The 24,802-nt window shown below is 44.1% G+C and overlaps 2 protein-coding genes across 2 annotated transcripts; one reads left to right on the top strand and one right to left on the bottom strand.

The window, feature by feature from the left end:
* Nucleotides 1-1,890: 1,890 nt before the first annotated feature.
* Nucleotides 1,891-16,966, bottom strand: slc20a1b (solute carrier family 20 member 1b). Its single transcript, XM_084442212.1, has 11 exons — nt 16,700-16,966; nt 13,666-14,363; nt 13,289-13,429; nt 12,949-13,034; nt 12,512-12,608; nt 8,161-8,280; nt 6,693-6,959; nt 5,912-6,491; nt 5,498-5,683; nt 5,164-5,248; nt 1,891-4,904 (listed from the first exon to the last, which is right to left on the bottom strand). Exons 2-11 carry the CDS (start codon nt 14,012-14,014, stop codon nt 4,749-4,751), a joined length of 2,067 nt encoding a protein of 688 aa, XP_084298338.1. The 5' UTR covers nt 14,015-14,363; nt 16,700-16,966; the 3' UTR covers nt 1,891-4,748.
* A 1,001-nt stretch (nt 16,967-17,967) lies between these two features.
* Nucleotides 17,968-23,164, top strand: stard7 (StAR related lipid transfer domain containing 7). The gene is made up of 8 exons (XM_084441757.1): nt 17,968-18,700; nt 18,968-19,125; nt 19,272-19,321; nt 19,543-19,653; nt 19,868-19,950; nt 21,282-21,381; nt 21,505-21,589; nt 22,493-23,164. The coding sequence occupies exons 1-8, from the start codon at nt 18,252-18,254 to the stop codon at nt 22,666-22,668; spliced, it is 1,212 nt and encodes a 403-aa protein (XP_084297883.1). The 5' UTR covers nt 17,968-18,251; the 3' UTR covers nt 22,669-23,164.
* The last annotated feature ends 1,638 nt before the right edge of the window (nt 23,165-24,802 follow it).

The raw sequence follows: 24,802 nt of genomic DNA, 5'->3' as shown, positions 1-24,802 counted from the left end.
TGTTGTTTTTCTAAAGATTAAAAAAATTAGAATTTCTTTAAGTAAATTAGGATTTAGGTAAACCAACATGCTTCTGAAATATCACTCATTTACATTTTTTCTTTAACTAAAGACGAAATTGAGGCACGCAATGACGACTCAGGTATGATGGGAATGCAATGAAATCTAGATTAATATTATAAAACATCATGAAAAACACTGGTCACTGAAATTTGCCATAATATGATTACATAAATGTGTTTGTGTCATTTTCCACTAGAGGGAGACATGGATGCAGACAACGAGGGTAGGGGGAAACAATACCATAACATACCGTTAGATGGCGATAACGTGTCGGAGTGTATCTTGATATTGATTTCACAGAAGAAAATAAATAAGCCTTCATACACAGATAATAAGAATGTGCCGATTGGAAATGTTATAATTTCAGATTAAACCATCAGCATTTGTGATCTGTGAATATTTTGTAATCCAACAGAAACCGATTCAGAATCTGTATCTGATGAGACTGATGGTAAGCTCTATTTTACCACATGAATCATCTCTACATTCAGAGTCAATATTAGAGTATAGTATAGAGTATGCAAAAAAAGAAAAATGTTTCTGTTTCTAGTCTGTTAGTTTCTAGTCTGCTGTTCTATTCATATGTATATCACTATTTTTGTTACAGGAATGAGGCAAAAGCGAGGTAAACTGCCATACATAGGCCTACACACACACACACACACACACACACACACACACACACACACACACACACACACACACACACACACACACACACACACACACCAGTCATGTGTAATTTATATTTTGATGCACAATATACATTCTGAAAACTGATGCTACAATGCTGCTGCCCTGAGTAAAAAGCGCTATCCTTTTCTGTTTTTAGAACATGTTGAGGCGGAGGACATGAGCAGTCTGGGTAAGACAAAGACATAACCACCGACTAGACACCAACCTATGACCACCAGCCTGCTAGTAATACCCTCATCTTCTCTTAACAGACTCACTCCTTGAGGACATCAGAGGAGAAGGTGATGACTCTTTAAATTTTAAATAGAGGGCACAGCAGCTAATAAAAAATGGAGGATAGATTTAATATCCACCCAAAATACAAGGTTTCTGTAGGCTATGAAATGAAAAAGACTAAAACTAAAAACATGTTCCTCTATCATTTTAGTTTTAGTTAGTTTTGTAAACACACAATATAGTTTTAGTTAGGCTAGTTATCGTTTCGCCTAGTTATTTTTGTTTCAGTTAACTAAAATGTTTCGTTTTTTATAGTTTTCATAAATAACCTTGGTGTGCGTGCATGCGTATATCCGTGTGTGTGTGCGTGCGTATGTCCGTGTGTGTGTGTGTGTGTGTGTGTCTGTGTGTGTGTGTGTGTGTGTGTGTGTGTGTGTGTGTGTGTGTGTGTGTGTGTGCGTGTGTGGTTTTGGCTGGTTCATCCTAAAGTAACCCTATAGTTCTGCCAGTAAAATATTTATGGTACACTTCCACAACACAATCAAGAAGAAACAACTTCCTTTCTTCAGAACTGTGGTGTTGTTGACCTCAAGATTGCGAAAAACATCTGACACTCATATTTCTGTTTTGTACAAAGTAATTACCTCATTGCAGTCCTCTAACAACTGTGTTTTCTCATATGGGAACACAATCTGTGTTCAAACTGAAAAACACGATTTTTACGAACAGTGTCAGGCAGTTGCTGTAATATAAGTACCTCTGTTGTAAAGCAAATGCCTTTTATAGGTCGTGCTACTAGTAAATATGTGGGGAAAAGCAGCTCATGGTCCAAGACTTTATTAGGTATTTCATAAAGCACCACATCACAGGGAAGAAGACTTTGTCACAGATCTCAAGTCACTATTTCTGTCTCCTATTCAAACCTCACTCTCATCAAGTCCCTGGCTTAGGCTACTAGGCTACACGACATTCAGGACACTGGCAACACATGATTATTTATTTGAGTGTTGGCTCCCCTTGCTTTTGACTGTATCTAGGACAGAAATCCAGGGCATTCAAAGACGCCTGTCCCCACGTGCTCGATGTGCTTGATTTATACTGTATCATCAGCTTTGTCCCTGGTTATTTTCGGACCCAGGAATGCAAGGCTCCTTTCCCAACCCCTGTGGTCAAGGGAACAAACTACTAAAAAGCAAGGTTACATCAATCAATTATGCCATTATAGATCGATCCGTGGATGAGTCCCTTCTTTAGATTCACTTATAGAAAATAAACTATTTAGCTTAAAAGGGAGTAAATCACATTCAAAATGTACCATTCAAAGGGTAAACACACACATACATTTTGTCTGTTATTTCTCATTGCACCTACATGTTCCTGGTAGCCTATTAGGCCTACACAGCTTCCATGCCTGACTCAGGTCAGGACAGTCTATGTCGGAGGCAGTCTGGATGAATGATTCACACATGCTGCCTTGAAAGCCGCATGGAAAAGTACTCAATTGTTTGAGCGTGATGGTTAGAAATCCTAAAGAAATCCCTTTTCTTCTCCTGCGTCATAGCTGTGGTGGAGTGACAGGCGCTGAGGAGGGCCATGTGAGGAGGCGGGGCGTGCGGACCCACCCACCTGTCATCACACGGCATGAACACCATGCAGTGGAAGTTTACTGCCAATAAAGAGGATGTTTCCTCCCATCTATAAACCTATTGTGTGACTATAATTCATCTCCATAAATGATAAGAATGTCATGATTTATTAACTTTTAAATCCTTTATTTCAGGATTTATAATCGTGCATGTTTATTTAGAACTGTCAGCAACTCATACTGCAGCTGCTCCTCCTGGGATTCACACAAATCTCATGAACAAAGAAAACTCATCACATGACAAAATAATCGCTTTACATTTTTTATTTGATTTTTGTTTTTTTCCCACCCCTCTTCCCCATCCAGACTAGAGGGTGTAAGTATGCCGTTTGTGCATAACAAACCAGCCTTGTCTTTGGTACCTAAGAAAAAAAATAATTAAGGCAACTACCAGCATCTACATAGGTCTGAATGCGTATAATATTGCAGCCCCAATGGCCACTCTGGGTGGCTTGACAACAGCAATGCATGTATGTCCCCCCACCCCCCTCATTCCAACAGATCAGCTAGGCCCTGTCCAAACCACCACACCCCCCCCCCAGGTCCAATAGCACTAGGCTTAGGGCTCCTACACTTCCTCAAACACTCCAATCTTATCAACCAGATAATATAGCTCAGATTACTGAGGGAGACATCAGACCAATCTATGCAAGTGTGTACAGAGAGCAAGAATACAGAATACAGGGAAGTTGTTTGTTACAACTTTTACAGTTTGAACTGCAAAACAAGGACTGATACAGGGTTGAGCAGAACTAACTACGCATTACACCGTCTGGTTTGATCAAGTTTTACAGGAAACTTAAGGTATTTTGTTTTAATGATTTCTGTCTCCCAGCATTAACCAAAACCTTGTTGGTTAATGTTTAAGGAATAACGATATGCAAATCAAGTGTGTGTTCTGAAGAGATACCGATGTAGATATGTAAAGCTACACGACAGGCTCAGACTCAACTTTTTACAATGATCCCTTTAAGACATCTTCACTTAAAACTACGTTGTTGGTCATATTCAAATGTTCATTTCCAGTTTTTGTCTTGTTCTTGGTGGGTGCTCAAGTGTCAACTCAGTGTCCGAGTCTCCCAGTAACACTAACGCTACTCTCAAGAACAGCATATGGAGGGAGTCACTGGATCCAGAGATGGGTGTCTGCCTGTCAAATGAAGCGTCTATCCAGCCCTCATTGTGCTTAAGATCATGTTTCATTCAAATTAGGTAGCACGCTACACACTGCCATTCTAATTGGCTCAACTTGAACAAAAATAAGCTATGAGAAAAACCCAAAAGGGATCATTAAGAAGTTGAGAGAGCAGAGAATGAGATGATCGGTTCAGTCTATGCTTCCCTTCTCTATGGTACAAAGGTTGTCTAGCTTGATCTCAGAACATGGCAGGGAGAACGTTACTCCTCCCTCTGCAAAAATGGGGTAAATGCGATCAGATTCAACTAAATTCTTCTCCAAGTTGATTAGTGACAAGACTCAAAACTCACATTCTCTTGACAATAGCATTTAAAGATGGGATAACCACACACACCGATAACCTCGCTTTGGACCTAAAAATACTGCTTATATTCTAGGATACTTTCAGCATGTGTAATTTAGAATTGACTGGACAAATACATCTGCAACAAAGGGTAATACTGCATTAATTGTTCTTTTGTTTTCCTAACTTGTAAAATAAGATTAAAAAACAGGAACAGATGGTTGTATGTACATAATTACACAATAAAAAATGTAGTAGTGGAGCAACAGGGAAAAAAACTCATTTGATTGATGGTTTTTAAATTGGCTATTTACAGGATCAAGAGCATCGAAGAAAAGGTAGTCAAGAAAAAAATTAAGAAAACAAATGTTCCCATTGGAAGTGATCTGGCGCAAACAACATAACCATCAATTTAAGGTTGAGAATGATGCAACCAAAAACCACAGGACCATATCACAAGTCTTTTTTTCTCCTTTTTTCTCTCTTTTAAACACTTTTTTTTCCTTTTTCTTCGGGTGCGTTGGCTCTGGATAAGCGGTTTAGCGTCCGCCTCCAGCTCGCCTCTCCCCTCCCTCCTTTCATCTGGTGCACGTAGGCGTGCGCGCTCGCTCTCTCTCTCTCGCCCATCGTGGGCCGTCGCCCGGTGCTCACAGGATGAGGTAGAAGAAGATGGCCATGATGGCGGCGCTGATCAGACCGGAGATGGGCACAGTCACAAACCAGGCCAGGAAGATGTTCCGGAACAGACGCCAGTCCACGGCCTTCTTGGCACGCAGCCAGCCAACCGCCACCACTGAGCCCACCTGGACACACACACACACACACACACTTGGATCAGCTGACTGGCATTATACACCTGAAATCCATGACATCGCTTGACCCACCCATTCCGAAGATAATACCCAGACAACGTTCATTTTCTAACTGAGTTTAGTAACTGTGGAATTAAAATTTGTTAAGACTGCAGCAAAAACCTAGACTTCCTGTTTACGCTAACCTTCCTTTCACTTGACTGCCCACCCCCTCCAGACCTGGTCCTAGCCCAGTGTCTGCCCTGCTTACCTTGCAGTGGGTGGTGGACACAGGCAGGCCAATGTTAGAGGCGACCACAACGGTCAGGGCCGATGCCAGTTCGATGCTGAAACCACTGCAGGGAGAATGAAAACCAGACTTAAGTCACCGAGTGGATCCGTTTATGTGTGTGTGTGTAAGCTTGGTGGTGTTTTTTGTGAGCTGTGTGTGTGTGTGTGTGTGTGCGTGTGTGTGTGTGTGTGTGGCAGACTGGTGGTATTATTGTGAGGTTAGTCATGTCTGGGGTGGATGTGGTTTCTGTGAGGGTGTTTTTTTTTTATCCTGGAAGAGAACCAGGGTTTGTAACCGGTCTGGTATCTGGTACCTTGAGGGGGTGATGGGGGTGAGGTCCTTGCCCATGGTTTGGATCACTCTGCGACCCCAGACCCAGAGACCAGCACAGATACCCACTCCTCCGTATAACAGCAGCCAGATGGGGGTGGGGGCTGTGGTGAACACGCTGCCTTCCTGGTACACAAGCCACAGCCCCACCAAGGGACCGATAGCATTACTGCAGGGGGGGAAAAGACGGGTTATTTTAATGTCTTTAATTACTCTAGACGAAGATCTAAAGCTAGCTTAGCTAGCAATGCTACTTAAGGTCAATATAAAAGTGCTACAAACATTTTAAAACGCATTTTACCAAACGACTGATAACCAATGACCCGCAGGGCGGTCCTAGCGTGACCTATACGAGGAGTCGTTACTGCAGTGAAGTGGTCGTCATGGCTGAACCCACCTGACGTCGTTGCCTCCGTGGGCGAAGGAGCCGAAGCAGGCGGTGAGGATCTGGAGGAACTGGAAGAGGGTGGAGACCTCAGGCCGGTCCGCCTCCAGCCGGTCGTCCTCCAGGGAGCTGTGGCTGCTGCCTGCGTCCTCCTCCCCCAGCTCCAGGATCACCTCCCCCTCCCCCAGGCCCTCGGGGGCCCCGTGCTCCGCCACGGCGTTGCAGTAGCTGGTGTAGCTGTCCATCCGGACGCGCTTCCTCTCCTGGCCTCCGCTGCCGGGGGCCTTGTCCCCGTCCTCGCTGGCACGGAACTCGCCCTCCTTGTGCCGGAAGTCTCCGTGCATGCCGATGATGGCCATGGTGTAGGAGGTGTAGCTGTTGTTGCGTCTGATGGGCCGGTCGCCGCCCTCGCCCATGCAGTCCCCCACCTTGGCCAGGTGAAGCTTGTGGAGCAGGTCCTTGTAGAGGCCGGAGTCCTTGTGGACCGTGTGGTACTGGCTGTAACCATTGCTGGGGACGTGGGCAGGCCCGTTGCTGAACTGGACCTGGTTGTTAAACTGCACTTGGTTGGTGGACTGCACCTGTTTAGGGACTAGTGACGAGAAAAAAGACAAGTCCATTTCATGGGCCAGTTTGTTGGCAATGAATTTCAATGGCAAAAAAAAAAAACTGGCTCCATTTTTGGTTCCTTCTGGAGAAGGGCGACCATATGCACACATGGAATAGTTCTACTCAATACTCCTCACTCTTCCCAACCGCCGCCTCCTGCCCCCTCCTAGTGACTCACACTCACCACCATTAGTGTTGCTGCTGTCAGAGTCCTTGCCGTCCTTGTTGTCGGCATCATCAGAATCTCCGATGTCAAAGGTCACCCTCCGCGGCTCCTCAGTGGGGGTCTGGGGCTGCGTGGGGGGGGTCTGGGAGGCGGGGGCAGCGAGGGAGGGAGACGGGGGAGTGGAGGTCTCCTCGGGGACCGGCTTCAGGATTGGACAGTGGGCCTCTCTCAGCTCCCTCTTCTCCATCAGAGGGCTCTCAGAGGGGCTGGAAGACTTGTTTTCTCCTGGGGGGTGGGGTGGAGGAAGAGAGAGGGAAGGTGGGGTTGGTTAGCCTGCCTGGGTCATGGTGTCCCAACACTGAAGAATATACAGCAATAGAACCCGGCACGGTACACATGGCCCCTTTGAAACCACCACACTGGGGAGTTACAGGAGTTACGTAAGCAGACAGACAAAAAAGCATTTGTCCCATTTTACTGCAAGGTTAATCCCGTTCATATGCTGAGGGGACACAAAGTGTTCACAAGACCAGGTAAATGGATTATGACCCTATTAGAAGAGCATATTTACCAACCTGTGCTGCGGGCTAAATTTGGAGATGTGGTGATAAGGCTCAACAGAATATCAGCCTCACATGATTCTGCGCGTGGCTTCTAACAAAACCTGATACTCTACTGCAAATATTTTCCAACTCCAAAGAACATTTCTGCCCACTAGCTAGAAACCCAGTTGTCCTTATTACATAAAAACTGATGAGGAGAGCGGGAGTTAGTTGAAGAGGTGGTTTATTTTTGACCAGGGGCCCCAAAACGGCTCGGCTAGCTAGAAGCACCCTCAGCCTTCACCCCGCAACGCTAGGGTGCTAACTGCATGTCATCAACTTAGATCACCCAGGGCTTTTCTATTCAAGGAAATGAAGGGCAATTAGTGAATGACTACGACTCAGTTAGGCTGCTGCCAAAGTGGCCCCAGACAGATCATAGCTGGTCGGATGGACCTCAACAGCTGGCATTTACCTTTGCAGTGAGACAACATACAGTACGTGTCTACATCCATTATCAAAGTCACTTTCAGACAAATGACGTGGTTGTCAAAACAAATCTCTAAGAGATGCACTTCATCAAGGTGCTACCCTTTACATAGTGAAACCTTGAGCAATATTGGGGGGGGGTTGGCCTCAACTTTGATCATGCGTCATCTCATTTGGGTCACTGGTGTACAGCCAAGTGTTTGAGGGATCTGAGGTTTAATAGTGCTCGTGTGGCCTCAAACTATTCATGCCGAGGGATTAATCTAATCCATCAAAGGGATTTCAAGGTAGTTCAAATGCTAAATGTAAGCAAGGGTAACCTTTTGAGCTGATAATACATTTCTCACACTGCAGACTTAAAAAAAAGAAAGAGAAAAACCCCACATATCAAAAAATTTGAATGGGCGGCAAATTACGCTATAACTTGGAAACAAGTGTGTGAGGGGGAAACTTACGTTCAATCTTCTTCTTGAGTCGAGGGCAAACGAAGAACCAGACGAACATGGCGGTCAGCAAAGCGAAGCCCAGAGAGATGAGCAGTGTGCCCCACCATGGGACCTTGTCAAAGCCCAACACTGGAGGAGCCACGGGGAGGACAGAGGAGAGGACAGAGGAGAGGACACGGGCACAGAGGAAGAAATGGAGGGAGAGAAAAGGGAGTTTTGAAAACAAGGCAGCGGGTGCTACCTTTCTAAAATAATAGTCTAAGGACATTCAGCATGATATTCTGTCTGTGGTTCTGCTGGGATTAACACACGCATCCTGCTGAAATTAAAAATGATATATATATATATATATACATATAATAATCTTTACAAAAGACTTAGCTATATATACACACACAAGTTAGAGACTGTCACACAAAGAACAGAACAGGAGCAGTCTTTTGATTTTTAGAACATGAATTGGACAAGTGCAGGGAAATCAGAAGGCCATTTGCTAATGATCAACTGAACACTGCAGGAATCTCTTTGACATTGTTCTCTTGACATTTCTCCTGGAGGTAATCTGCCCCATGCTTGACATTCCCCAAAATAACTGGACAAATATCCTAGTCAAATATAGTGAGTGAGTGTACACCTTTAGGCGTACGCAATGCCGATTGGTGTGTGTGTGAGAAAGACGAGGGATGTGGCACATGGACAGCACATGGACAGCGTGTTCCTGAGGGTGAGGGGATGTGGAAGGGGGGTGGGGAGGGCTTTTAGGACAGTGTTCTCTGGAGCATGAAAGGCCTGCCAAGATTGCGGCGTGGCGCGTCAACGCGGCCCTGTGCGGGCTGGCAGACGGCGCCGTCGCAGAATTTCCCCGGGGAAACAGCAGCAAGCAGCCACCGGCATACGGAGACGATGCTAGCCGGCGACGTGGTTAGAGAGTCGTTGAGGAATTCCTGCTAGATCTCTGCGGTGTGAACTTGGGCCACCGTCGTAAAACAGCCAGGATGGGATGTGAAAAACAAACAGGAGCGGGAAAGAGGCCAACGACAGAGATAACGCCTCCGCGGTCACAACGCTCACTTGGGGCCAGAGTCCACGGCGAGTCGACCTCAATCTGCCCCGGTCTATTCTAGACTGACTCACTGGTGTGTGTTCAGTTACGCAACACGCACTCCCTTGGGGGAGGGGAGAGGCAGGCAGGCAGGCGGGGGGAGGAGGAGGAGGGGTTCAGAGAAACAGGAAGAGAACGCGTTTCCCCTTTTTTATTCCTACGACAGCTGAGACCTCAAGTCCTGACCAGGACCCTACAGCCAACAGGTGCGGCCGGGACACAGGGGTGGGGTGGAGTGAGGGAGGGGGGTGATGTGCCAAAATAAGAGTGGACAAAAGCCAGTGACCGGTGACAATGGGGAGAGAACGGGATCTGTGTTTAGTACAAGCCTGGACAGATGTCTATGTAGATAAACGGCAGCTTGTCTCTGCATCGATGACACTACAGTAGGTCATCTATGAATAAAATATATATATAAATAAAATAACATTGGGGGCGGGGGCTGGTCATACAATAAACACACCCACATAACAGGGGCGCGTTTCCACCACAAACATGCAGTGGGATGAATGAGTGCTCAGGAAGTGGAATTCGACCACGGCTGCGTTCCAAACCCCTCCCTGTAACCCCTGTATCCCGTGGTACACAACGGTACACAATAACACGTTTTGTTGTCGTTTGTTTCCCTTCCCGTAACCCAAGTGCAGTCCAGTGTCGTCGCTTATAAAAGTGAATTAAATGATGGGTTATGATGACTCAGGTTGGGTTGGAGAGGAGCTTACGTGGACAATCTTCTCTATTGTCTAGGATCTCTGAGTCACTTTTAACCACCAACAATATTCAAAGCACTACACTGTACATTCCTATGTTCAGACTCCAGAAATATTCCCAATGAAAGGAGCTCTTGTGTGACATTCTCTATTGCCTATTCTACCAATAAAAGTAATTTCCTGTTCTCTCTACCAATAAAGGTAATTACCAATAAAGGTTAAGCCTATGATAAGGCATAATATAATGTCATTACCTTGTAAACCATTTCATGCCATAGTGACACCAACCTGGCACTTGTACAGTAGCATCAAAGTAAACTGTCATGTATGCTAGTTATTGCTAACACAATCCTAGTTATAATAGATAAGAGTTAAAGGATGGAATTTCTTGATAAGATAAAGTGCCCATCTCATCACAACATTTCAACTGTGACATTTCTGGCATAACTGACGTAAATTCTGACTGGTGGGTTTGGCTAGTTTAATCACACATTCAGTTCAGCCATCCTGTGATCTGTCGTCTGTGATCCTGATTGTTTAGCGTCCCCTAAGCAACCAATGCCACACAGTTTGTTTTTCAAAGGGGAACCCAAGCAGAAAATTAGCATTCCAGCTAAAGCGTACTGAAAGACTAACCAGAGCGGTGTCAAATGTTATCGCGTCCAATTCTCAGAACCAATGCTGTTCATAGTACAAAGCCTTATTGAAGGCCATCCGGACAGACGGGTTATTCAAAAAGGGAAAGAAAAAATAAATAAAAAAGTTCGGTAAAAGGAATTACTCTCACCATGTTAGCAACAGCGGTCTAGCACCAACGCTTTTGTTAGGTCCACAAATCAATGTGGACAAAGTGTGGTCAAATCAAAAATGGTGATGCTATCCTTTTGGTCTGTTTAGTAGCTAAGGCCTTCCCATATGGTCTGTTTAGTATCTAAGGCCTTCCCATATGGTCTGTTTAGTATCTAAGGCCTTCCCATATCAGCAGTTCCTTGTCGTCCATACTGGAGCTTCTGAATGACCAAACAGAGATGTGCTTAAATAGACGGGGTTGGTGTGGTCAGGTGGTGATTTTACAAGGCGTCGAACGCTCATCTGCCGGCGTGTCACATATCTAAAATGACTGTGACCTCCTAAATTCCCTGGAGTTACATTCCACTACTGACTTGGTCTCTGGCGTTAGTATGCAGCCCATGTGGTGTATAAGAATGCGCTGTGGGACGCCAGACTCCTGCCACACTGCCATGCTACAGAAACGCCAGCAGAACATGGAGTTCCAGCCTTCTCCTCCCCCCCCCCCCCCCCCCCACTGCAGTTTACTGGGGCAGATCTCTCAACACTAAAATACTGTTACACAACCCGGGGGCCAAATAGGAAAATCAGTCCTTTTTACTAGCCATTAGGATGTAATCACCAGAGCCCCTTAATCTAAAAAAATAAATAAAAAATAACGTCCACATGAGAGGGCAGTGCACATCTATCTCCTATCTGCACCTGAAAAACACCGAGAGAAAATGGGGGGGGCTCGTGTGCTCCTGACACTGAGGGAAGTAACTGCCCAAGTGTGGCTATAGGTCAGGATGATCCTACTGTTAAAAAGCTGGCTCTGTTACAGGTTACGGGCCTGGACGTAAGCCCGTGTGTAAGAATATACTTCCTCCTCTCTAGCTGAGTGTGTGGGCAGAGTAACAGAACGTACTGTCGACTGTGTGCCAGTATACACAGCCCTCTGATCCTCCTCCCAGTCACTCCTTCTAATCTCCTCCTCTCAATCTTCTGGGGCTGGGATTGTGTGTTTGCACTGACGGCAGGAATGCTATCCTGCCCATCTGTCTACATTTCATGTGAGGAAAACCCACAGTGCAGGTCCTCATGTACAGTACCCTCACATCTTGGTGTGAATGACGTAACTGTACACCATGTGACTTGAGTCAGCAGGGTGGAGGCTTCTGCTTTGAGTGTAAGCGATCTCCTCCCTGTGAGTGTGCTGATGTGTACAGACACACACCAGTGCATATCTGGTCATACTCTGGCCTGTAGCCTTCATTTAATGGCCCAGGCCAGTTGACTTCTTGAACGGTTCGGTCCTGTAGGTAGAAGAAAACAAAGGAGCAAAAGTTGCTCGTTTAATAGGGTTTCTTTACGAGAATAAATCAACAACAAATAACTTGCATAACTAGTTAACATGTGCTAGCAGTGTAACTACCGAGAGTGGAACATTATGGCCATTTGCAGAGATAAGACACCCTCTTAACTTCATTTTCATCCTCTGTGTTGGAAAGGGACAGACACTGACGTCAAGAAGGAAAAAAAAAATCCCCGTTGTGCTCCTCTCTGAAATTTTTTGTTGTGACCCACATAGAACCCCACTTACAAGAGGCCCCAGACATAGAACAGGTTAAAATAACAGGCCTTTGTGAGAACAGTAAACACAGTCTGGTTCAGTCTGGAATAACGTGTGGGCTCCGGCCTCTGGGCTTATTTTAGGCCCGTGGCTGGCTGTGCGGGCAGGCATGCAGGGTGGAACGGGCAGTAGAACAACGATACTCACTTGGCGCTCCAGTGTACATGATGGAGAACAGGTTGACTCCCATGGTGACTGCGTAGAAGAAAGGCAGAGCCTTCAGACCATTGGGAACAGGGTCTTTCTGCAGGGGGGGAAAGAGCGAGTTAGAAACACTATGCCCACTGTGAGGAAAGGGAGCCAATTGTACCGTCAGATTACAGTTGATGGCAGAAAACAGGGCATTACATGTGCTGATAAACTGGAGAAGACATTATAATCGAGATTAAGTGGAGAAATTGCTACCTCTTTCCAGAGCACAAAGACTGGGTTTATTCCTTCATGAAACATTACCTTGTTTTGATGTCAAGTACATCATTTATGCTCTCGAACACAGCCGCCAGCCTCTTTCAGGAAGCCTTCACAATGTATAATGTACATTCTTTAATAATACGATTATTAGACTTTGATGGAGGGCAGCTTACCTTGTGCAAGATGAACATGCGGATTAGGTAGAAGACAATGCCTGACATGATGCCAGACAGAAGTGGAGAGAGGAACCAGGAAGCGACTGTAGAAGGAAAAACAATAAAAATGTTCTTTCATGATGATTTTAACCACTAACATTTAATTTCTCACATGCTGTTCGCTTGTAGAACGTCAACTCATCAATCAGTGACGATAACATTCAGATTGAAAATGGTGCAATACAAGCGTTTTTCTAACAGTTGTAGGAGAGGTAACTAAAGTAGGTTTAGGTCACTTATAAGCGAGCTGCAAAAAAAAATTCATTAAAAAAAATAAATAAGCGAGCTGCTGTCTCACCAATCCTGAGGAGTTGCATCCACTTGACACCCTGCTGGCCCCTGGCAACCAGAGAGTAGCCAATGGTGGCACCAACAATACAGTGGGTTCCAGAGATGGGGAGCTTGAGGAAAGAGGCAACCAGTTGCCACACAGCAGAGCCTAAAAGGTAATGTAATAATCCTTAAGAATTCCACACAAGCAGAGCATCTTTCAACCCCTCAAAACAGGAACAAAGCGTCATGCAGGAGTACTATTTTTTTTTTAACCCGAACATGTACACTACTATAGTGACAAGTCGTACACCATGTAAAACATGCAGCCTGTTCCAATATACTCCTCCTTTCTCCCGCGGTCTCTAACCAAACGTGATCCTGAAGCCAATCATAGCCACTCACCGAACATGGCGCTGACAGATCCAGCCATCAGCACTTGTTCGGAGCCATTGTACAGGCCAGGTTCGATGATGCCGTCGCGGATGGTCTTGCTCACCTTGGCCCCGAGCAGCACAGAGCCCACCGTCTCAAAGATGGTGGCGAGGATGCAGGCCTGCCGCAAGGTGACCACCCCGGAGCCCACCGCCGTGCCAAACGAGTTGGCCACGTCGTTGGCTCCGACGGAGAAGGCTAGGATGAAGGCGATGACGAAGCCAACGATGAGCAGCCACATGTACTCGGTCATCGGAGAATGGGCGACCACAGCTATGGTGGTGGCCAGCGTGAAGGTGGCAAGAGTTGTCGAAACCATTGTGCGTGATTGATTGGTTGTTCTGAACGATAATTTACTTTTTAGGGTTTGCCAAAGAAAGGCAATTCCTAAAGAGAGTTATAGATTAAAGAGGTATGGAGGTTTTCAAGTAGTGATTTCTTCAGGTCCTAACCCGCTAGGGTTTCAGAGCTGTGTAAACTACTACTGAGGATAGCTAAGGTACTTTGTTCCTGACTGAACGACAATAAGTTAAGTTAAATAGTCTGTGGGCGTATTGCTATCCTGTAATTATAATATTGTTGTAGCAGGTTCTCTGGCTCTGAGCTACCAGGCAGATTGAGTGGACTCCCATTGTGCAACAGTTACTGAAGGTGAATGAGGGTACATCCTGAAACACAAGAAGAGAAAACCCCGTTACATAACCATTTCCAACTCAAACAAAAGCTCTTCTTTTGATTTAACATAGCTTAATGTGAATGATGCAGGTGACAATGACATGTATTCTGACATTTCTGTGAGGGACGCGCCAGCTGAGCAATATAATACAAATCCATACAGATTAATAAACTCCACGATGAACGCTCAATATTTTATCTAGCTAATTTATCAATCGCCTGTTGAGGTGGGATTTCGACAATTCGAGCTCCTAGACTCTCACCATTGGCGATTTTATAGGGGGGGGCAAGTGCCCCCCCTGATTGTACAGCCCAACTCTAATCAGATTCTTTTTTTTACTAATTAACACAATTATTAAATACATACTTGTGGTTTGTACTAGTTTGTGTTAGATCATCATTCATTTTAAAAGTGAATTTATTACTTAAACTAGGCTACCTTTAAACATATATATATATTCATAATCCACTAATGGCACAACTCGTCCGTCGAAAAAAAATGAGATCTGACTGTAGGGCCTACTGCTCAGTGCTCAACAAGCTACAACTAGCCAACCTGCTCACAATGGCAAAAAGAGCTATAAAAACAATTAACTATCGGAGCTAGCACTAGCACTAGCACTAGCACTAGCACTAGCACTAGCACTAGCACTAGCACTAGCACTAGCACTAGCACTAGCACTAGCACTAGCACTAGCACTAGCACTAGCACTAGCACTAGCACTAGCACTAGCACTAGCACTAGCACTAGCAACATCACCATCGGCGAGGAAGCCAGCACCAGCAGGCAGTGTCAGTGTGATGTTGTGATGTTGGATATGGCCTAGTGCTCGGTCATAAAGTCATATTGACATGCTCGTGGTGTCTAGATGAAGTTTGATGCGTTGTACATATTTAATTGTCATACGGATTTCTTATTAGCATACTGTTCACAACTGGTATTCTTTGTAAATAGATGGGACGAGACGGCATAACTGTTTTGTTTTTTTCTCACGTCAAAATGTTGCCCCCCCTACTCTCAGAGGGTAAAATCGCCTATGACTCTCACTGCACTTAAATTCATAAAGCAGTTTACATGTAATAATGCTCTCATTTTATTCGTGATAAACCACTTCTTAGCTTTATTGCACAGCTACAGTCTAGTTGGGCGGAATGAGGACCCCTAACGGCGTTAGCTGGCTTGCCTTAAGCCAATAGAGGAGGCCATTTTATAGAATGTCGCAGGAATAGAATAGGCGCTGTAGTGGTGCTCACTAGCTAACGTGGGCAAGTTAATACATTGTCATAACGTTACTAAACATGAAAAACCATATACTTGAGCGCCAGTAATTAAAAAACCCAGGCAGTTATGTATGACGAAGCGTATAAGGCCGCTGGCTCGCTGTCTCATTCATTTTTCTGTCAAAGAATGACGAGCACGTGTCGTAGTCGTTGTCATTCATTCATAACAGCTTGTCTGCCTAGCCCTTATGGTGCGTTCGTTTGTGGTCGGAGGTGGCAAGTCGCAAGTGGCAAAATACCTACCTCCGACCTGTGTGCATTCGAGCTATATACCATTATATCACAGTTACCTAGTTATATCTATATACCATTATATCACAGTTACCTAGTTATATCTATATACCATTATATCACAGTTACCTAGTTATATCTATATACCATTATATCACAGTTACCTAGTTATATCTAGTGCATTCGAGCAACTGGGGGCTGAGAAACATATCCGAATTTGCGACGAGGAAGTGCGAGTTTATGCGGTGTTTTATTTAATCATTCCTAGTAGCAAGTCGCAATTTGCCACCTCCCAGTTATAAACGAACGCACCATAGCCACCCACCCAGACACACAACTACAACCATTCAAGTCAAATTTCGCAAGGAAAACGAACGTCAACAAAGTAATCACGTTTTAACGTTGGCTTTTTAGCATAGCTATGCGCTGATTGGTTAGTTTACGTAGCTGGCTAACAAAATCATAGCTAGATAACTTAATGGATATGTAGCAACCTAGCCAGTCTACTAGAACAGATGGCTAGCTAACTTTAAATCCAAATAACGTTAAACAGTGGTGTTTTAACAATCCAAATTCAAAAGTTAGTGGCATCGATTCTAGCTAACGTGATGACAGATTCACAAGAGTTGAAGCGGGTGTTCCAGCCAGCTAGCTCACATTGCTAGCTAACGTTAGCTTGTTAATTAGGAAAGACCTAGCAAGGAGTGGACAGCAAGCTAGCTTAGCACTTTAGTTAGACAATGGCCAAGTATAGACTATGGTCAAGCTAAATTATCTACATTGACCGTAGAATAGTAAAAAATAATTATTTACTCACCACAAGTCACACAAGTTGCCAAAATTGAAGAGTATGTCAGTGTATTTAGTCGAACGGCGCAATATCAATATACGCGGGATCAGGAAACTGAGACGGGAAACGGATCAGAGATCTGCCCTAACGTGACACTAAATACTCTGGATGTGTCTCGTATACTATAGTATTTCTATTGAAAATAAACAAATCTGGTAGCCAACTATTCTGTCGTGTCGTGTCCCGTGATATCTAGTCCGGATGAGTCACGGTAGTGGCCGCGTGTGTGGAGGGTTTGCCGGTAAATGGAGCTCCGGTTCTTTATTCAGAGACGGTGGACGGGTGGTGCTCCGGTGCTCCGCGTCACAGCTGCACCGCCCAGTCAGAGGACACAAGTCATTAACGTAGTCTCTACGGTCCAACACTATAATTACATGCCTTAAGCTGTTTATACATTTACTAACTGTACCAATAGTACCCAGTGCACACATAAAATAGCAGTTTGTCCGGTAGGTTTCCGATAGGGGTCATGTTGATTAAGACAGTTAGAAAAGAACATGCTGTCTTTTACAGTGTACAGCATGATCTTATATTTGTTTATTAAAATTAGACGATATTGTACTATGCGTTAATAAACATTGACAGTGAATAATGTATGAGGAGTAAAGGCCGCATAGACCTAGTAGTACACAACAAAGACTAGGTAGTTGAACCATTGATTCTTGTTCGAGAAGATTGTAGACTTGACTGTAATGTTAGTGCTACTAGGTTACAACAAGAAAAGCCACGGACTCCGCCACCTGGCGGACTTTGATCGTCCTATTCATCAGTAAAATATAGACTACTGCTTCACATGTTGCTAAAAAACGTTCGACAATAAGTTGAAATAACACGGTTATTTTATCACCACATTATTCAATTGTATAGATCATTTCATTACACTTATTAGTTAGGCATTTGTTTAGACTCATACACTTATTAGTTAGGCATTTGTTTAGACTCATTTTCACCTTTATGGTGGTCCTCTCGTTTGCTCAGAGACAACCGAGCGTGCTAGTGTACGACTGTCTAAATCCAGAGATTGGCACTAAAAAGAGCCAATGAAAATGCCACTTGAATGATAGGCGACCAATAAGAATCCTGCTCAGGTTGTAGGAGGATCGGGTCAACTGTATTCTGTCATGGTCATGGTCAGAGATGTGTGTGAAAACGTGAGGGGAATTATTAGAGGTGAGAACGATGCGAGGGTGAGTTAACAAACCAGTACCCCGAGAGTGAAACTCATAATAGTGGATCGAAGGGCCTTACGAGCATATTTCTGTATAATTGCTCGTATCTAACTACTACTTGTTATATGTGAAGTGTATTGCTATCAAAGCTAAGGCATGGTTGGTTAGTCGGCTAAGCTACCATGTTGATTGGATCTCGCACTCCCCACACTTGACGTGAAAAGACGTTCGAATGCAATGGGACATGCACGTCCAGGCACACGTCACTAACTAGTTTGCTGAGTGCGAATTTGCTTTTCCACCATCGGTGTCTAACGTGATCGTTACTTGGTCGAGCTTAAACCAGCAGCATGTTTCAGTCCATGCAACGGCGTCCGATTTGCGAGATCACTCTATCAGCGGCCAGGCTTCAGAGCAGTAAGGCGTCCAGAGAGGGGGTTGGCGAGGGCAAGGGCAAACCCGCAGCATGGCTGGGCCGACGGATAGGCCTGTTGTTGTCTTGGCTCCAGAGATCAAGGGTGGGCACGAGTGAAACGGTGGGGTCTGACAAGAAGAAGAAAGGTCTGTTGTCCATATTTGCCAACCATTGTAGTTTTGTGACCGGACAGAGGCTCAGACGCGCATATCAGATTGGAGAGCTTTACTCCAACCTGTACTCTGAGCGAACCAGGTGGACCCTGGTCGGGACTATATGGCGACGACTTCAGAGCAAGAACGCCCCCACGGGGAAGCTTATGGCCGCACTGGCTGGTGTCTTCATGTGGGAGGACCAGAAGATTCGAGATGAAGAAATGCACAGGTATTGTGATCATGTTGTATTGTAATAATGTCAGTAACGTAAAGTTAATGCTATTGTATTTACTAAATGAGACTAATTATCAATTGCAATTTGCATGCCACATTGCACTAAAGGTTTTTGCTCTAGGTGTATGTATACAAACTGTACCTTGCTTGATCCAGACTTTGTTTTGTGATATCATTGGTCAAGTCTTAAGATAAGCACCTGTATGAGTACTGCTGGACTGTGTGACTGTGACATTCTTCGTATGCTTGCACCCTTGCCAAGGTGTGGACTCGAGCTGCACGCATTGGACGCTGTGAAGAACATTAGTGGATTCATGGCAACGGGGTACGTGGAGGCTGACTGGGAAGATGTCATGGAAAGGAAGAACTTCAGAGTCTGGAGAAGACCTATCCCAGATAGTCACCTTTATGAATACAGAGGTAAATGTGAAGACAGTTTTCAGCTTTTTGATGTTCAGTCTTAGCAGTCATTCTTCTCGAACGGCCATTGCAATGATAGGCATTCAAAGTCAGTGTTTAAAGAGGGTCCTATTTGTTTATTTATGATTGTTAATAACTTTTTACAGTTTTGGGCTCTTACACCGATGTCACTCCTAGACAATTCTTCAATGTCCAGGTACGGCATGAGCTTCCTGTTTGTAACTATTTTGTTAAGCAGTGATAGTTGTACAGCTATGTTATCTATTCGGTACTTTGTGTTCATATGCTACTCTCAAGTTTATATTTAGCTCTTTCACCTTAACTAGTCTTTATGTACCTTTTAGGTAGCTCTAGTATGTAGCATGTGCTATTTAAAGCTGTTAGTTACGTAGTCTCCTGCTCTCCCCTTTGACCCAGTTGGACACGGAGTACAGGAAGAAGTGGGATGCTCTGGTGATCAGGCTGGAGGTGGTGGACAGAGACGCTAACACAGGCTCAGAGGTCGTTCACTGGGCCACACATTTCCCTGTAAGTCTGTGCTTTCATACTTTTATGTTGTTTACATGTTTGCAATCTGTTTGGTTTTCATGCATATGGATGGATACATTTAGGGTTCATGTGTCTTTGTCTCTTTGTTTTTTGTTTTTTTTGTCTTTACAGATACAAACTTGTGGTTCAGATGGTAGACTCTGAATCATGACGATTTGGAACATGATGATTTGATGTGTTTATCTCCCTCCAGTATCCCATGTATTCGAGGGACTATGTCTATGTGCGTCGCTACGACGTTGACCCAGAGAACAACCTCATGGTCCTGATCTCCAGGTGAGTACATGACTCGGCTGCATGCATGTACAGGGCTTGACCCGCTGGCCCGGTGCTGTCTTGAACACCTCCAGGCCACTAAATGGCGCTTTTCAATGGCCCGCTCCGGCCGGTGCAAATATAACTTTGAGATCATATATATATATATATATATATATATATATATATATATAGCTGCAGTCACATTCCACAAACAAAGCAGAGAGCATGGAGACGCAATGATCACGGGTGAGTTCAGCCCGGACAAGACGTTTATGTTTTGCTATGCTTTCCAGGTTGAACGACACGTTTTATATTTGTTACCCAATGAGCAGAGTGTTCCAACACACCACCGTTTAACGTTGGCTACATTTTGTCGGGGCTTAAGTTTAACTCACCCCAGCTGTCAGCTGGCCTTTACTCTGATTGGCTGTGGTAACGCGCCAGCGTGAGAACATGAATGTGAAGCCAGCCGAATGGACAAGCCAGCCGAATACCTTGCACATAGTAATAATCAATAGCCGCTAATAAAATGTTTCTGAAGGCACCTGCTACCGGCAAAAAAAACAGGGAAAAAATAACTGAAAAAAGAAACCACCTATCACCAGAAGCACTGTGCGATAAGGACAGGGAGTATGGAAAAAAACAAGAGTTTTCCAGCCTCACTGGCCAGATCGCTGGCCTTCGCTTGAGTATGATGAGGAGAAGGGAGAAGTATTTTGCAATCTTTGCCGATCTATACCAGCGTATGCAGACAAGTGAGTGAAAACATTAGACAGCTCTTAAGTGAAATAGCTAGCGAACTAGCTAATATGTTTGAAGGTTTAGTTCTTAGTAATTGCAGACTAGATACCATCATCACTAACATTGACTTTACATGTACTTGTATCACGTCATTCTTCTGAGACATGATGATGATCAACCACTTGTAGAAGCACTCTTCACTCGGTGACAAACCACTGATATCTGATTCTATAAAATGCTTGCCATATATGTCCTGTTGAAGCGTTAGCAAAATTTCCCTATATCTTCCAGGCTAGTGATACATAATTGGGGCCAGTGATACAACATTGGGGCCAGTAACTTTGGGCCAGTAGAAAATTCAACTGTATGTCAAGCCCAGCATGTATAACCAGGGCCTAATATATTGCACATTTTCTTCCCAGATCAGATTTTTGAATCCCCATTTTGTTGTCCCTCACCCAATGCAATTGGAGGGGGGAGACTATTAAAACTGAAAGAAGAAAAAATAATTTTACGGTTCGACCTCTTCATTATCACAATGGAACATGCATCATGGGTGGAGGACAACATGTACTTTACTGTGCACTTTTGTCGTTTTGTGTCATCAGGGCTGTCCAGCATCCTGGAGTCCCAGAAACCCAGGACTTTGTCAGAGTCCACTCCTACCAATCCAAAATGGTCATCCGCCCTCACAAATCCTTCGACGAGGTGAGTAGAGAGGATGGCGCGTCAACGAGGAGTGGGCGTCGTCTCATCCATGCTGGCTCGTGTGCCCTGCAGCCATTGGCTTGTGAACAGCATTTGACCTTGTTTCATTGCTGTATTGTACAGAATGGATTTGATTACCTGCTGACCTACAGCGATGACCCTCAGACCGCCTTCCCTCGTTACTGTGTGAGCTGGATGGTGTCCAGTGGTGAGTCCTCCATCTCTCCTTTTCACTAACATTGAACGCTAACCTTGTATGGAAGAACACAGGTGTGGACATCAAAGGAAAGTCATGTGATGCAACAGAAACAGCCACACTGTGTAAGACTACCAATATACAGGTGTATCCCAAAAAAAATCTATATTGTGAAATAGTCCATTATAATCCATAATTTAATTCAAACAGTGAAACTTTCAGGTATTCTAGATCCATCACACAAAGTGAAATATTTCAAGCCTTTTTTGTTTTAATCTTTATGATTGTACAGTATGTTCATTATGTTCATTTATACACTCAATACTTGGTGGGGGCTCCTTTTGCACAAATTACTGCATCAACGTGGAGCGTGGCATGGAGGCAATCAGCCTTGAAATATTTCACTACATGTCATGAATCTATAATATATGAAAGTTTCACTTTTTGAATTAAATTACGGAAAATAATGAACTTTACACAATATTCGAATTTTCTGAGATGCCCCTGTATATGCTTTCCCTAATGGAATCTCCTCACTGAAGGACTAAACAAAATAAGCTATCAATACACGGTGGGAATCTTCAAATCCAGCCACATGACCGTATTACTAGCCACTGACTAGGCATGGCCATTTTGACCACATTCAATGAGGGAACGTTTTTAGACTGAGGTGGATGTCTGCTGATTCAACATGACCCATCGCGAGTCTGCTGCTATTGTGGTCCACTGCGTTGTTCGTCCACCTGTTTTTATTTTGGTTGCGGGGTGGACCTTTGGGCCATATTCAACTGAACTTGAGGATGGCCCAGGGTCTTTAGGATTCTAGTCAAAGTGGATCATACCCTTGCCGTTCTCGCCTAATTTTGAGTCTGTTTCTGACTTCCTAACCAAATCTTGTCCCGCTCACTCATATAGGCATGCCTGACTTCCTGGAGAAGCTGCATACTGCAGCCTTGAGGGCCAAGAACCTGGAAGTAGATATCTATGACTACGTGGGTGTCAAGTCCAACGAAAACAAGCACCAGCCCAACCAGGACCGTCTCACTGGGGACAGCCCACGTGCGAGGGGGCCCGAGCAGATCTACGCCTGAGTGTGGACCTGGTCAGGGTGGGTAGATGTGTGACCTCATCTATACCTGCTCACGAATGGCTGATACCAACCGGTCACGCTTTTGGACACAGTGGCATGAAGGTGGAGCACCATTGAAGATGTGCAGACCTCCCTCTTCACAGACATGGTTTAATCCATCTCCCCAGCCCAGTCATTGAGTTGTCAAGAAAAACAGAGACTTCATCAACATGAGCATTTGTGCCCTTTGGAGTAAAGACTATATTATTGTTGCCAGGAAGTCGTTCTTTTGGCTACCTGCCTTGCCACCCCTAGTGCTACCCAGACAACATCCCTCATGCTTCCTTCTGCTAATGGCAACTGCACCAATTTGTGAGACTGAGCCAAAACAATGCCCTCAGAGATGCTGTTTGCCAAAGCACTGTTTCTCCATGTCTGTCTTTTGTTTTTTTTGCCACATCAGCACTGCAACGTGTGTCTATGAAGGCTAATGTAATCCCATAGTTTTTTACACAACAGAAAGGGTGAATAATAAAATATATATATATATATATATATATATATAAAAACAAACATGAACGGTTGGCATATGTTCTGACTTCCATAGACCAGGGGACTCAAAGGCTTCCGTGGTCTCTTTCCCATTTGGTGAGTGGTGGTGTTTGGTGCTCGTGGCAAAGCCCATATTTCTCACTGTCCTTCCTGTCTCGTCTGTGCTTGCAAGTGTTTCAAACTGCCAGTTGTTGTATATTCTAACAGCCTTCAGAGGATTCAGAGTCCTTCGACTCACAAGGGGCATAGTGTCTTATGGCAACCGGAAAATCCTCAACTACCACGGTACAATGCTCTGGAGTTTTTCTCTGGTAACATTGCAAATTACCCTCCACTTGATGAATGTCCTTATCAGAGAATTTACAGGCATCTGTGTCCTTATGCCATGTAATAACCATCTGCATTGCAATGGATTTAAAAAGGTGACAATGTACTGCTGCTGTATTTCTTGCTTTGAGATGATACCAAGGAGATAAATGTGACATGTTGTAAATGAACTGACCATTGTTCTCACTACTGGATTAGTGGAACGGTTGTGTGTTGCTATGATGGTACTGTACATTCACAATGAGATCAACCTAACTCCAGTAGTGGAAGCTTTTTGTTTTCTTGAGACTAAAGGAGCGTAGGTCCTTCTAAAAAATACTTAGACCTTATCTTTGTGGCCCTCAGGTCCCTTCTGGTGGAGTATAGAGAGGGTGAAGGTGTTTTAAGATAAGAATACCAGGTGTGCTCTGTGGGACACAAACTACACTGAGAACTGAGTTCTGTTTACAGCCTGATAATCTGGTGCAAATCATTTGTTTTTGTTTGTAAAAAGATCCTAACATCCTAAAGGTCTCTTGTGTTTCTGATATTGGTTAAATCAGGTCTTTTTCAGTTAAAGATCTTTTTTTTTTTTAGAAGCTTCTGTCAGGAAATTAGGATACAGCATACACAAGTGCATGACTATTTCACCTAGAGAAAATAATTGGTGGAGTTACGCCTGTTCAAGTATAAATTGCATAGCAGAGAGATCGCATAATTTTCATTATTTCATCAGGTGTTATATAGGATATGTAATAAAGGTAGGTAATCCACAACGTCCAACTATCTAGATGGTTTGCCAACACCTTTCTTTAAGTGTTTTTGACCCTGTAAAATAATTACTTGTTCTGTTATCAGTATATTTGATATGTTTCAATATGTTTGATATGTTGGAAATGTGTGAGGAAATTAATAAATGCATCTTGTGTGTAAATTATATTTTGTCTTGAGATGGTCAATTGTAGAGTTATGAGATACACGAAGAGTAACATTTGGGTCAGGGTACTATTTTATGCAATGTTTGAGAATGTCCAGCTTGTGAATGTAACAGTCTAGTGTGCTATCACGTTTTCTTCTCAACAGACTAACCTGCAGTCAGTCCACTGGTATATCCATGAGCTCTTTATCAGCAAGCTGTCTGACATATTTCACATGAGTTCCTTAATATTGATTCCCTCAAATTGCGTAAAAAACAGGAAAATCTGTTATCTGATGGCATTGTTAAAGCAGTCAGTTTATTATTGATTTGTGCTGTATGAATGCTTTGAATCGGCACAACTAATCAATAAACTAATTGA

The sequence above is a fragment of the Borostomias antarcticus genome (assembly GCF_949987555.1).
Source record: "Borostomias antarcticus genome assembly, chromosome: 8".
NCBI classification, from domain to species: Eukaryota; Metazoa; Chordata; class Actinopteri; order Stomiiformes; family Stomiidae; genus Borostomias; species Borostomias antarcticus.
Note: the sequence above shows the minus strand (reverse complement) of the source record. Positions and strands in the feature narration are given on the sequence as shown.